General features: G+C 33.8%; 1 protein-coding gene across 1 annotated transcript in view; it reads right to left on the reverse strand.

The window, feature by feature from the left end:
* plxna3 (plexin A3) overlaps positions 1–15,261 on the reverse strand; it is a 64,145-nt gene extending 48,884 nt beyond the window's left edge. Inside the window, exons 1-3 of the mRNA XM_042003910.1 lie at positions 15,202–15,261; positions 3,772–3,871; positions 3,577–3,691 (exon numbers count right to left, since the gene is read on the reverse strand). Coding sequence (XP_041859844.1) covers positions 3,577–3,691; positions 3,772–3,871; positions 15,202–15,253 — 267 coding nt within the window. The 5' untranslated portion in view covers positions 15,254–15,261. The remainder of the gene's footprint in view (positions 1–3,576; positions 3,692–3,771; positions 3,872–15,201) is intronic.
* Between the last annotated feature and the right edge of the window lie 6 nt (positions 15,262–15,267).

Genomic DNA, 15,267 nt, shown 5'->3' on the forward strand with positions numbered 1-15,267 from the left:
CAGGTAGTATGGACGAAGATGACACATGGAGCTGTTCTTGCTTGGTTCTGATTGCTGGTCGGATCGGTAGCACTGAGACTCTAACAGGAGCCCCAAAAAGTAGGAAGGATGGGATGCCCTGGTTCCCAGTCTCGTGGTGACCAGGACACGCTGGGGACGGGGTTTATGTCTCGATGCTCTCACCAATGCAAGAAGTTACAAAAAACAAAGCAAAAAAAAGGAAGAAATGAGCCGTGTTTTACCGGCATCAACCCTGTAACCTTCCATCCAGTCAAACTCCGCCCCTACTGGTGACTTATGTATCGCAGCTTATGAACATAAAGCGTTAATTTCATGAACAAACAACCGTTCAAACAAACACAGAACTTGCTAAGCAGCCATGATACATAGATGTAATTAAAAGATATATAAAGATATATGTGTGAAACCCCCTCACACCAAAGCTAACAGCTAAAAGCTAAAAGCTAACAGCTAAAAGCTAAAAGCTAACAGCTAAAAGCTAACAGCTAACAGCTAAAAGCTAACAGCTAAAAGCTAACAGCTAACAGCTAAAAGCTAACAGCTAAAAGCTAACAGCTAAAAGCTAACAGCTAACAGCTAAAAGCTAACAGCTAACAGCTAAAAGCTAACAGCTAACAGCTCCTTGAGTCCATTACAGCTTCCTGTCAGGAAGGAAGAATCTTCCTTTTGCTTCCAGAATATGTAAATTCACCAATAAAACGTTATAATGAATAAATAAAATATTTAAGTATCAGGGAGAGTTTTATATCCATAGAGCATCACAGTTAAATCCAACAGCTGAACTGGTCCCATGTGGACCAGAGATGTGTCCAGGTCATGGACATGGATGGATTGATGGGCTGGAGCAGGTGGATCTAAATTCTGATGCGTTTTATTCCACCGAAATCCATCCAGCTCCAACCAGAACCAGAACCAGACCCAGACCCAGAACCAGAACCAGAACGAGTTCACAGAGCTACATGAAAGAGGAGATGTGATGGATGAAGGTTGTTGGAGTCGTGCTCCGTCTTTCTGCTGTCAGGGGTGGATGAATGGGTCGTGGCAGCAGCGTCTCTTCGTTAACTCGTTAACTCGTTAACTCCGACCGGCTGAATAAAGGTTAAATAGAAAATAATAAAATCTCTGCCTGTTTGTCCTCTAAGCTGTCGTTTCCCTTCCCGTCTCTCTTCGCTCGCTCTAATTACACAGTAATTAACATTATTGCAGTGATTGGACACTCATGTCAATTAAGAGGTTATTCATCTTCTATTAACTAATTAACCAATCAGAGGATGTCGAATGACTGAGCACCAATCACGTCAACGAGACCTCCACACACCAGGATGCAGGCAAGACCAGATTTTACTGCTTCCTTCCTTATCTCGTCTTTAGCTTACTTTACCTCCTCGCTAACTTTGTTACCTCCTCGCTACCTTCCTAGCCTCCTTACTACCTTCCATACCTCCTCAACGCTTCCTTCACCTCCTTGCTACCTTCATAACATCCTTACTATCTTCCATACCTCCTCAATGCTTCCTACCCTCCTCGCTACCTTCCTAACCTCCTTACTACCTTCCATACCTCCTCAATTCTTCCTACCCTCCTCGCTACCTTCCTAACCTCCTTACTACCTTCCATACCTCCTCAACGCTTCCTTCACCTCCTTGCTACCTTCCTAACCTCCTTACTACCTTCCATACCTCCTCAATGCTTCCTACCCTCCTCGCTACCTTCCTAGCCTCCTCGCTACCGTCCTAGCCTCCTCGCTACCTTCCTAGCCTCCTCGCTACTGTCCTAGCCTCCTCGCTACCTTCCTAGCCTCCTTGCTACCTTCCTAGCCTCCTCGCTACCGTCCTAGCCTCCTAGCTACCTTCATAACATCCTTACCATCTTCCATACCTCCTCAACGCTTCCTTCACCTCCTTGCTACCTTCCTAACCTTCTTACTACCTTCCATACCTCCTCAATGTTTCCTACCCTCCTCGCTACCTTCCTAGCCTCCTCGCTACCATCCTAGCCTCCTCGCTACCTTCCTAGCCTCCTCGCTACCGTCCTAGCCTCCTCGCTACCATCCTAGCCTCCTCGCTACCTTCCTAGCCTCCTCGCTACTGTCCTAGCCTCCTCGCTACCTTCCTAGCCTCCTCGCTACCTTCCTAGCCTCCTCGCTACCGTCCTAGCCTCCTCGCTACCTTCATAACATCCTTACTATCTTCCATACCTCCTCAACGCTTCCTAACCTCCTTGCTACCTTCCTAACCTCCTTACTACCTTCCATACCTCCTCAATGCTTCCTACCCTCCTCGCTACCTTCCTAGCCTCCTCGCTACCGTCCTAGCCTCCTCGCTACCTTCCTAGCCTCCTCGCTCCCGTCCTAGCCTCCTCGCTACCTTCCTAGCCTCCTCGCTCCCGTCCTAGCCTCCTCGCTACCTTCCTAGCCTCCTCGCTCCCGTCCTAGCCTCCTCGCTACCTTCCTAGCCTCCTCGCTCCCGTCCTAGCCTCCTCGCTACCGTCCTAGCCTCTTTAATCTCATGTCTTCGCTTCGTCCTCACCGTCCTGCAGTCGGTGTTTTTATCTACAAGCTTTTTCTTCTTTTTCTTCCATCTGGTGAACAGAGGAACGTCGAAACGAAGGAGACACCGAACCAGGCAGGAAAACGAAACGTTTGGCTTGGAATCAGCTGAAATCAGCTTTCTGCTTAGCGGCCGTCTGTGTTGGACGGGAAACTCATGGAAAACACAGGAAAGCTCAGGTGGTCATGAAAGCTGAATTCAACCATCTGACAACAGATGTAAAAACCTGCTGAAAGAACAGAAGCAGGTTTCTGTAGCTCAGAAAAGCTGCCTGCAGGTGTGTTCCAGGTGTTTCAGATGCACGAAGAACCTCAGAGAGATTTTACAATCACTTTCCTGCAGGAAGAGTTTAAGAACAGCTCAACACGTCTTTATAGTCGCTTCAGTTCGCAGACTCATAAATCCCATCAGTCACAGAGTCCTTGAACGCACCAGCAAGGACAGATTTAAACGGTGTGTGTGTGTGTTTCCATCCTTCGCTGTTGACCTGAAGCTTTACTGCTGTTTACTCAACCATGTAATGACAGGGAGGCAGCAGCTCTGACCTCCATCACTGCTCCTTCCTGCAGAAAATGACTGGAAAGCTGCTCAATTTACAGACACGAGACGCTGGAACGGAGTTCAAGCAGCTGAAACAACACGAGGCGGTGATCATCACACCAGCGCAGTCGGAATGAAGATGTCAGCTGAAGGTCTGCAGGTCGGCTGTCGCTGCTCTTACTGTGGCCATGATTAGGGAGCTTGTATTAAACCAGTTATGAAACTGGTGGTAAGGACCGTTAACTCATAACGGGAAGAAGATCAACCCTTAAACACGCTGGAGGTAAATGAACCCGCTTTAAAACAAACAGGGTTTAATATAAATTAATTCCTCAGCCAGTGAACTGAGTGATGCATTGTGGGTCGTTGATTGTAATTCCTGGCCTGAAGAAGAGTTTTTCCTCCTCAGCAGCGGCGATTCATTTCGTTTCCATGTGCACAGTTATCGGCGTAAACGTGCACGTACCTCCATGTTGCTGACTCGGCCCTCCTGGAACGAACAGTCCTGCAGGTTGTTTGTGCAGATGTGACGGTATTTACACCAATGACACGGAAACACGCTGCTGACACAGGACGTACACCTGGGAGACAGAGAGAGATGCTCTGATTGGCTGGGGATCACCTGACACCTGGGGTGGGGGGGTGGGTGGGTCAGACTTACGAGTTGAGCACAGAGCAGTTATAGTAGACGAAGGTGGTGGAGATGAACTGATGTCCAGTTTCTGTGGAGCGAAGACTGAGCTGGACCTCTCTCTTCTTACCTGGAGACAACATCATCCTCATCATCATCATCATCAATGCTCAAACAAAAGAAAAATAGTAAAATAAAAGTATAAAGAACAGCCAGGATGACAACAACCGTCAGTGAAATATTTATAATGACAATTACAATAGTAATAACAATAGTATTAACAATAGTATTAATAATAATACTATTAATAATAGTAATAACAATAGTATAAATAATAGTAATAATAATAGTATAAATAATAGTCATAATAATAGAATTAATAATAGTAATAATAATAGTAATAATAATAGTAATAACAATAGTATAAATAATAGTAATGATAATAGTAATAATAATAGTAATAACAAAAGTATTAATAATAGTAATAACAATAGTATTAATAATAGTAATAATAATAGTAATAACAATAGTATTAATAATAGTAATAATAATCGCAATAACAATAGTATTAATAATAGTAATAATAATAGTAATAACAGTAGTATTAATAATAGTAATAATAATAGTAATAATAGCATTAATAATAGTAATAATAGTAATAATAATAGTATTAATAATAGTAATAACAATAGTAATTAAAGCTGCAAGCAGCGTTGGAGGCCCTCGCACCTCTGGCGCCGCTTCGGCCTATTGCACTGCCCCATCGGCCAATAGCGTCTCTCCTGCAGCACGACTGCACTCTCCCAAAGCCTTATGCCCATTCTTCCACAGTTTATCTCCATCAAGAGGTGATTTTCCTCATGAGAGGGTCAACTTGCACCTCAGCCTGTCCAGTGATGACATCTAAAGCATTCATGACCTTGTTTCTTACAAGCTGTGTTGAATTCCCACAAACCGGAGCATGATTTCATCAAGAGGAAATTTCCACGTGGCCACTTGGTGGCGCTGTAATTGTTTTCATGTAGAACCATGTTCAGGTTGGAACTCTAATGAGAACAGGAAAATATCAGCTCAATTGCTCAACTGACAGCAGGGTTAGAACCACTTCCTGTTTCATGGCGAATGATTTAACCATCACAGGAACCCATTTTAATCATGATGCTGCAAAAACTCATTCATGTTTTCAACCATGAGTTCATGAAGGATGACATTAATGAGTTTGAATTAGTTTTACAGAGGATAAAGGGTTAAAATGGTGGGACTTCCTGTTCCCAGGGGGCGGGGCTATGGCGTTGATAACATCAGGAAATATAGAGGCTTTTTTGGTTTGTACTGGCATGTTATATAAATATGCCACATTTCATCAATGTCAATGAAAGCAGTGGTTGGAGCTGATAGATTAAATATTTATAGGGGGCGCTATAGAGCCATTTAACCAGCATATATCTATTTTAATCAGTTCCAGGCCTCACCACTGTCCTCCCTGCTGAGTTTGGTGGAGATCAGGAGTACATTGGGTCAATTAGAAGTACTTCCTGTTTCATGGCGGTGGACGCCGTTCGCCATGGTTTTGATTGGCGAGGGAACTTGAGGGTTTTTTCTGTCGTATCATGAAAGGGTTTGACCTGATCTGAAGCACTTTTGAGTGTGTGAGATTCATTCCTAAAAAGAGGGACCGCGGTGTCTGAAAAAGGCACTTCCAGTTTCAAGTGGGCGTGGCTTAGGCCAAGACCAGAAGTAGTAACATGTATCTGATCAGGAGCAGACCCTGATTGATCACTGTAAGTGTCATATTGATTGGATGAAATTTGAGGGATTTATACTGATTAATGATGTCATGGCGTCTTATCCAAGCTTGTCATGGTGCCACGGTCTCGCCATGCAGCATTGAACAATGTCCAGATGACAACATCAGGACTTGTAGATGTGGTCGGCATGGAACTGACGTGAACAAGTGAAGTTGGTACAGAATGAGTGTTGTATTTCAGAAATAATGGATTCCGTGCTGGATGGCGAAACATCAAAACTTGATGAGGCGCCGCTGCTGAACGCCACCTCCTATTAGAAAATTTTCAATAACTTTTGACCACACCTGCCTCTGGAGTGTTCAGAGTAAGTTTGAGGTAAATACAATAAAATCTGTAGAAGGAGTTTTTTCAAATGCAAGGCAAAGAAACATGCAAAAATGACACCAAAAATGACACTTTTTTCAAAATGGCCGACTTCCTGTTGAAGTTATCATATAGGTCCCAGAGGCTTTTTTGTACATCCTTCCAAGTTCTATCAATGTGCTAGATTTCAGCCATATCGCTCAATGTAGTGGGCAGTTATGATCACTTAAATATTTGTAGGGGGCGCTATAGAGCCATATTGCAATTTTTACAGCATATGTCAATGCGGCTGAGTTCCCGACCTGACTGCGCTCCCTCCTGCCAAGTTTGGTGGAGATCAACCGTACAATGGGTCAGTTACAAGTACTTCCTGTTTGATGGCGTCGGACCGCTATTCGCCATGGTTACGTTTGGCGATGGAACTTGAGATTTTTATTGTGGTATCATGAAAGGGTTTGACCTGTTGTAAAGCACTTTCAAGTGTGTAAGTTTCATTCCTGAGAAGATGGACCCCGGCGTCTGAAAAAAAGCACTTCCTGTTGGAAGTGGGCGGGGCTTAGGGCTAGACCAGAATTGGTGATAGGAATCTGTTCAGAGCCGGACCCTGATTAATCTCTGCAAGTCTGATGGGGATTGGATCAGAATTGAGGGATTTATAGTGATTTATGATGTCATGGCGTCTTATCAAAGCTCGCCATGGCGCCACGGTCTCGCCCTGCAGCATAGAGCAACAGTTTTCACTGGTTATCATCACCAACTTGTTTTCTGCTGTCTGACCCAGTTTGGACCTGGTTGTGTCCAAAACGTCAGATAAGTGGGTCTCCAAGTAAAAACCATGACTTCCTGTCACCAGGGGGCGTGGCCAATTCATAACCCAAATATTGACATGTAGATGTGTTCAGGATGGGACTGGCATCATACATGGCCATTTTGGTTCAGATACATTGTTTTATGTGGAAGTTATATCACTTTCGTTCTTCATGGCGACACATCAAACTTTGAGGCCCCACCCCCTCCATGCCCTTTCTCCTATTAGAAAACTTTCAATAACTTTTAAAGACACATGCCTTCTGGACATCCTGAGCTATTTTGGTAGCGGTACGATGAAATCTCTAGGAGGAGATAGATTTTAAAAATGTCAGTAAAACGCCAAAATGGCGACTTTGACCCAAAATGGCCGACTTCCTGTTGGTTTTAGGCTGTTGCTCCAAGAGGATTTATTGTTCGCCCAAACATTTAGAATATATCTAGCGATTTTCATAAAGATTGATGACGTGCAGTGGCGGGGCATAATAAATAGGTGGCGCTCTCATTCAATTTTGCCCAAACAGTCCCAAGCACCCCAAAATATCAAATTTTTCGCATTTCTTTGGGGGGGTACGCAAAAATAGGCGCGTTTTCGTGCATGTTCAGGTCCCCAAAAATGCCTCCAATGTTTAAGAAGAAGAAGAAGAAGAAGAAGAAGAAGAAGAAGAAGAAGAAGAATAGGGAAGAAACGGAGCAATTACAACAGGCCTTCGCACCGCCTTCGGTGCTCGGGCCTAATAATAATAGCAATAACAATAGTATTAATAATAGTAATAATAATAGTTATAACAATAGTATTAATAATAGTAATAACAATAGTATTAATAATAGTAATAATAATAGTAATAACAATAGTATTAATAATAGTAATAATAATAGCATTAATAATAGTATTAATAATAATAGTATTAATAATAGTAATAACAATAGTATTAATAATAGTAATAATAATAGTAATAATAACAGTAATAACAATAGTATTAATAATAGTATTAATAATAATAGTATTAATAACAGTAATAACAATAGTATTAATAATAGTAATAATAATAGTAATAATAATACTATTAACAATAGTATTAATAATAGTAATAACAATAGTAATAATAATAGTAATATAATAGTAAAAATAATAGTATTAATAATAGTATTAATTATAATAGTATTAATAATAGTAATAACAATAGTAATAATAATAGTAATAACAATAGTATTAATAATAGTAATAATAATAGTATTAATAATAGTATTAATAATAATAGTATTAATAATAGTAATAACAATAGTATTAATAATAGTAATAATAATAGTAATAATAACAGTAATAACAATAGTATTAATAATAGTATTAATAATAATAGTATTAATAATAGTAATAACAATGGTATTAATAATAGTAGTAATAATAGTAATAACAATAGTATTAATAATAGTAATAATAATAGTATTAATAATAGTATTAATAATAATAGTATTAATAATAGTAATAACAATAGTATTAATAATAGTAATAACAATAGCATTAATAATAGTAATATAATAGTAATAATAATAGTATTAATAATAGTATTAATTATAATAGTATTAATAATAGTAATAACAATAGTAATAATAATAGTAATAACAATAGTATTAATAATAGTAATAATAATAGTATTAATAATAATAGTATTAATAATAGTAATAATAGTATTATTAATAGTAATAATAATAGTAATAATAATAGTATTAATAATAGTAATAACAATAGTATTAATAATAGTAATAATAATACTATTAATAATAGTATTAATAATAATAACAATAGTATTAATAATAGTAATAATAATAGTAATAACAATAGTATTAATAATAGTAATAATAATAGTATTAATAATAGCATTAATAATAATAGTATTAATAATAGTAATAACAATAGTATTAATAATAGTATTAATAATAGCATTAATAATAGCAATAATAATAGTAATAATAATAGTATTAATAATAGTATTAATAATAATAGTATTAATAATAGTAATAACAATAGTATTAATAATAGTAATAATAATAGTAATAATGATAGTATTAATAGTATTAATAATAATAGTATTAATAATAGTAATAACAATAGTATTAATAATAGTAATAATAATAGTAATAATAATACCAATAACAATAGTATTAATAATAGTAATAATAATAGTATTAATAATAGTATTAATAATAATAGTATTAATAATAGTAATAATAGTATTAATAATAGTAATAACAATAGTATTAATAATAGTAATAACAATAGCATTAATAATAGTAATATAATAGTAATAATAATAGTATTAATAATAGTATTAATTATAATAGTATTAATAATAGTAATAACAATAGTAATAATAATAGTAATAACAATAGTATTAATAATAGTAATAATAATAGTATTAATAATAGTATTAATAATAATAGTATTAATAATAGTAATAACAATAGTATTAATAATAGTAATAATAATTGTAATAATAATAGTAATAACAATAGTATTAATAATAGTAATAATCATAGTATTAATAATAGTATTAATAATAATAGTATTAATAATAGTAATAACAATAGTATTAATAATAGTAATAATAATAGTAATAATAACAGTAATAACAATAGTATTAATAATAGTATTAATAATAATAGTATTAATAATAGTAATAACAATGGTATTAATAATAGTAATAATAATAGTAATAATAATAGTAATAACAGTAGTATTAATAATAGTAATAATAATAGCATTAATAATAGTATTAGTAATAATAGTATTAATAATAGTAATAACAATAGTATTAATAATAGTAATAACAATAGTATTAATAATAGTAAGAATAATAGTAATAATAACAGTAATAACAATAGTATTAATAATAGTATTAATAATAATAGTATTAATAATAGTAATAACAATGGTATTAATAATAGTAATAACAATAGTAATAATAATAGTAATAACAATAGTATTAATAATAGTAATAATAATAGTATTAATAATAGTATTAATAATAATAGTATTAATAATAGTAATAACAATAGTAATAATAATAGTAATAACAATAGCATTAATAATAGTAATAATAATAGTATTAATAATAGTATTAATAATAATAGTATTAATAATAGTAATAACAATAGCATTAATAATAGTATTAATAATAGTATTAATAATAATAGTATTAATAATAGTAATAACAATAGTATTAATAATAGTAATAACAATAGGATTAATAATAGTAATAATAATAGTAATAATAATAGTATTAATAATAGTATTAATAATAATAGTATTAATAATAGTAATAACAATAGTATTAATAATAGTAATAACAATAGCATTAATAATAGTAATAATAATAGTAATAATAATAGTATTAATAATAGTATTAATAATAATAGTATTAATAATAGTAATAACAATAGCATTAATAATAGTAATAATAATAGTAATAATAATAGAAATAACAATAGTATTAATAATAGTATTAATAATAGTAATAATAATAATAGTAATAATAATAGTAATAACAATAGTAATAATAATAGTAATAACAATAGCATTAATAATAGTAATAATAATAGTATTAATAATAGTATTAATAATAATAGTATTAATAATAGTAATAACAATAGCATTAATAATAGTATTAATAAAAGTATTAATAATAGTAATAACAATAGTATTAATAATAATAATAACAATAGGATTAATAATAGTAATAATAATAGTAATAATAATAGTATTAATAATAGTATTAATAATAATAGTATTAATAATAGTAATAACAATAGTATTAATAATAGTAATAACAATAGCATTAATAATAGTAATAATAATAGTAATAATAATAGTATTAATAATAGTATTAATAATAATAGTATTAATAATAGTAATAACAATAGCATTAATAATAGTAATAATAATAGTAATAATAATAGAAATAACAATAGTATTAATAATAGTATTAATAATAGTAATAATAATAATAGTAATAATAATAGTAATAACAATAGTAATAATAATAGTATTAACAATAGTATTAATAATAGTAATAATAATAGTAATAATAATAATAGTATTAATAATAGTAATAATAATAGTATTAATAATAGTAATAATAATAGTAATAATAATAATAGTATTAATAATAGTAATAATAATAATAGTAATAATAATAGTATTAATAATAGTATTAATAATAGTAATAATAATAGTAATAACAATAGTATTAATAATAGTAATAATAACAATAGTATTAATAATAGTAATAACAATGGTATTAATAATAGTAATAACAATAGTAATAATAATAGTAATAACAATAGTATTAATAATAGTAATAATAATAGTATTAATAATAGTATTAATAATAATAGTATTAATAATAGTAATAACAATAGTAATAATAATAGTAATAACAATAGCATTAATAATAGTAATAATAATAGTATTAATAATAATAGTATTAATAATAGTAATAACAATAGCATTAATAATAGTATAAATAATAGTATTAATAATAATAGTATTAATAGTAATAACAATAGTATTAATAATAGTAATAACAATAGGATTAATAATAGTAATAATAATAGTAATAATAATAGTATTAATAATAGTAATAATAATAGTATTAATAATAGTAATAACAATAGTATTAATAATAGTAATAACAATAGCATTAATAATAGTAATAATAATAGTAATAATAATAGTATTAATAATAGTATTAATAATAATAGTATTAATAATAGTAATAACAATAGCATTAATAATAGTAATAATAATAGTAATAATAATAGAAATAACAATAGTATTAATAATAGTATTAATAATAGTAATAATAATAATAGTAATAATAATAGTAATAACAATAGTAATAATAATAGTATTAACAATAGTATTAATAATAGTAATAATAATAGTAATAATAATAATAGTATTAATAATAGTAATAATAATAGTATTAATAATAGTAATAATAATAGTAATAATAATAATAGTATTAATAATAGTAATAATAATAATAGTAATAATAATAGTATTAATAATAGTATTAATAATAGTAATAATAATAGTAATAACAATAGTATTAATAATAGTAATAATAACAATAGTGTTAATAATAGTAATAACAATAGTATAAATAATAGTAATAATAATAATATTAATAATAGTATTAATAATAGTAATAATAATAGTAATAACAATAGTATTAATAATAGTAATAATGAATGAATGAATGAAATGAATGAAAAATACTTTATCAATCCCAAAGGGAAATTCAATATTGTAGTAGTAGTAATTTTTTAGTAAAACAATCACATTAATTAATTAAGGGCTTTGTTCTTCAGCCTGATAGCTGCTGGAAGGAAGGATCTTCTGTATCTCTCTGTCTTGCATCGGACTTGAACAAGCCTCCCACTGAACACACTCTGTTGTTTCGTCACGGCGTTTTCGTCACTTAATAATAACGTAATAATTAATAACGTTAATAATAGTATTAATAATGGTATTAATAATAGTATTAATAATAGTAACAATAATAGTATTGATAATAGTAATAATAATAATAATAGTAATAATAATAGTATTATTAATAGTATTAATAATAGTATTAATAATAGTAACAATAATAGTATTGATAATAGTAATAATAATAATAATAGTAATAATAATAGTAATATTAATTCTTCTTCTACGTGGCCAGGTCCGATTTCTTCCTTTGAGTTATTTTTATATAGATTATTATAAAGTTATTTTATAATCAGAAGTTAGAGATTAATTTTAAGTGAATATCAGGTTGTTGGTGGTGAAATCAGTCAGTTTATCTCATCTGAATTTGGGCTTTTACTTTGAAAAACCAGCAGAATGAAGTCAGATATCCAGATTTTACTCATCTTTATTTTCATTAGTGATTGCTGGAAATGTCTTCCTGTGGTGGCGTTGGGCGTTTTATTACCCCACCATTTCATGCTTTTGATGACGTAATTATTAGGCCCGAGCACCGAAGGCGGTGCGAAGGCCTATTGTAATTGCTCCGTTTCTTCCTTATTCTTCTTCTTCTTAAACATTGAAGGCATTTTTGGGGACCTGAACATGCACGAAAACGCGCCTATTTTTGTGTACCCCCCCAAAGGAATGCGAAAAATTTGATATTTTGGGGTGCTTGGGACTGTTTGGGCAAAATTGAATGAGAGCGCCACCTATTTATGATGCCCCGCCACTGCACGTCATCAATCTTTATGAAAATCGCTACATATATTTGAAATGTTCGGTCGAACAAAAAATCCTCTTGGAGCAACAGCCTAAAACCAACAGGAAGTCGGCCATTTTGGGTCAAAGTCGCCATTTTGGCGTTTTACTGACATTTTCAAAATCTATCTCCTCCTACAGATTTCATCGTACCGCTACCAAAATAGCTCAGGATGTCCAGAAGGCATGTGTCTTTAAAAGTTATTGAAAGTTTTCTAATAGGAGAAAGGGCATGGAGGGGGCGGGGCCTCAAAGTTTGACGTCTCGCCGTGAACAACGAAAGTGATATAACTTCCACATAAAACAATGTATCTGAACCAAAATGGCCATGTATGATACCATTCCCATCCTGAACACATCTACATGTCTATATTTGGGTTATGAATTGGCCACGCCCCCTGGTGACAGGAAGTCATGGTTTTTACTTGGAGACCCCCTTATCTAACGTTTTGGACACAACCAGGTCTAAACTGGGTCAGACAGCAGAAAACAAGTTGGTGATGATATCTGGTGAAAACCATTGCTCTACGCAGCAGGGCGAGACCGTGGCGCCATGGCGAACTTTGATAAGACGCCATGACATCATAAATCGCTATAAATCCCTCAATTCTAATCCAATCCCCATCAGACTTGCAGAGATTAATCAGCATCCCGCCCTGAACAGATCCATATGACCAATACCGGACTAGCCCTAAGCCCCGCCCACTTCCAACAGGAAGTGGTTTTTTCAGACGCCAGGGTCCATCTTCTCAGGAATGAAACTTACACACTTGAAAGTGCTTCACAACAGGTCAAACCCTTTCATGATACCACAATAAAAATCTCAAGATGCTTCGCCAAACGTAACCATGGCGAATAGTGGTCCGACGCCATCAAACAGGAAGTACTTCTAACTGACCCATTGTACTGCTGATCTCGACCAAACCTGGCAGGAAGGAACGCGGTCAGGTTGGAAACTCAGCCGCATTGACATATGCTGGAAAAATTGCAATATAGCCCTATAGCGCCCCCTACAAATATTTAATTGATCATAAGTGCCCCCTACATTGACCAACATGGCTGAAATCCGGCATATTGATAGAACTTGGAAGGATGTACAAAAAAGCCTCTTGGACCTATATGGTAACTTCAACGGGAAGTCGGCCATTTTGAAAAAAGTGTCATTTTTGGGGTCATTTTTGCATGTTTCTTTGCCTTGCATTTGAACGAACTCCTCCTACAGATTTTATCGTATTTACCTCAATATCAGCCTGAACACTCCAGAGGCATGTGTGGTCAAAAGTTATTGAAAATTTTCTAATAGGAGGTGGCGTTCAGCAGCGGCGCCTCATCAAGTTTTAATGTTTCGCCATCAAGCATGAAATCCATTATTTCTGAAATACAACACTCATTCTGTACCAAACTGCACATGTTTCACTTCAGTTCCATGCCGACCACATCTACATGTCCAGATGTTGTTACCTGGACATTGCTCAACGCAGCATGGCGAAACCGTGGCGAAACTTGGATAAGACGCCATGACATCATCAGTCAGTATAAATCCCTCAATTTTCATCCAATCACCATCACACTTACAGTAATTGATCAGGGTCTGCTCTTGAACAGAAACATAGAACTACTTCTGATCTTGGCCTAAGCCCCGCCCACTTGAAACAGGAAGTGCCTTTGTCAGACACCGGGGTCCCGCTCATCAGGGACTAACCTCACACACTCTACAGTGCTTCAGATCAGGTCAAACCCTTTCATGACACTACAGAAAAAAAACCTCAAGTTCCGTTGTCAAGTAAAACCATGGCGAATGGCATCCACCGCCATGAAACAGGAAGTACTTGTAACTGACCCAATGTACTCCTGATCTCCACCAAACTCGGCAGGGAGGGCAGTGGTCAGGCCTGGAACTGATTAAAATAGACATATCCTGGTTATTTGTCATCACTGGACAGGCTGAGGTGCAAGTTGATCCTCTCATGACGAAAATCACCTCTTGATGGAGATAAACTCTGGAAGAATGGGTTTATGGCTATGGGAGCGAGTGCGTTCGTGCTGCAGGGGGGAGGTTGCCGGCTGATGGGGCGGTGCAATAGGCCGGAGCGGCGCCAGAGGTGCGAGGGCCTCCAACGCTGCTTGCAGCTTTAATTAATAATGAAACTGCTCTTTTCGCGTTTATTGGAGGTGAATGAACAGGAAAGAAAATCTGACCCGACGCATTCATCATGTCGAGGAGGAAATCTTAGACATGAAACTTCTCGTGGAGCAGACAAGTCTTACCGTAGGGCAGAGTGTGTGCTGGCTGGTCTCTCAGCGAGGGCGAGATGCACATCACCTGACCGTTAG

This window comes from Melanotaenia boesemani, chromosome 13 (genome assembly GCF_017639745.1).
Source record: "Melanotaenia boesemani isolate fMelBoe1 chromosome 13, fMelBoe1.pri, whole genome shotgun sequence".
NCBI classification, from domain to species: Eukaryota; Metazoa; Chordata; class Actinopteri; order Atheriniformes; family Melanotaeniidae; genus Melanotaenia; species Melanotaenia boesemani.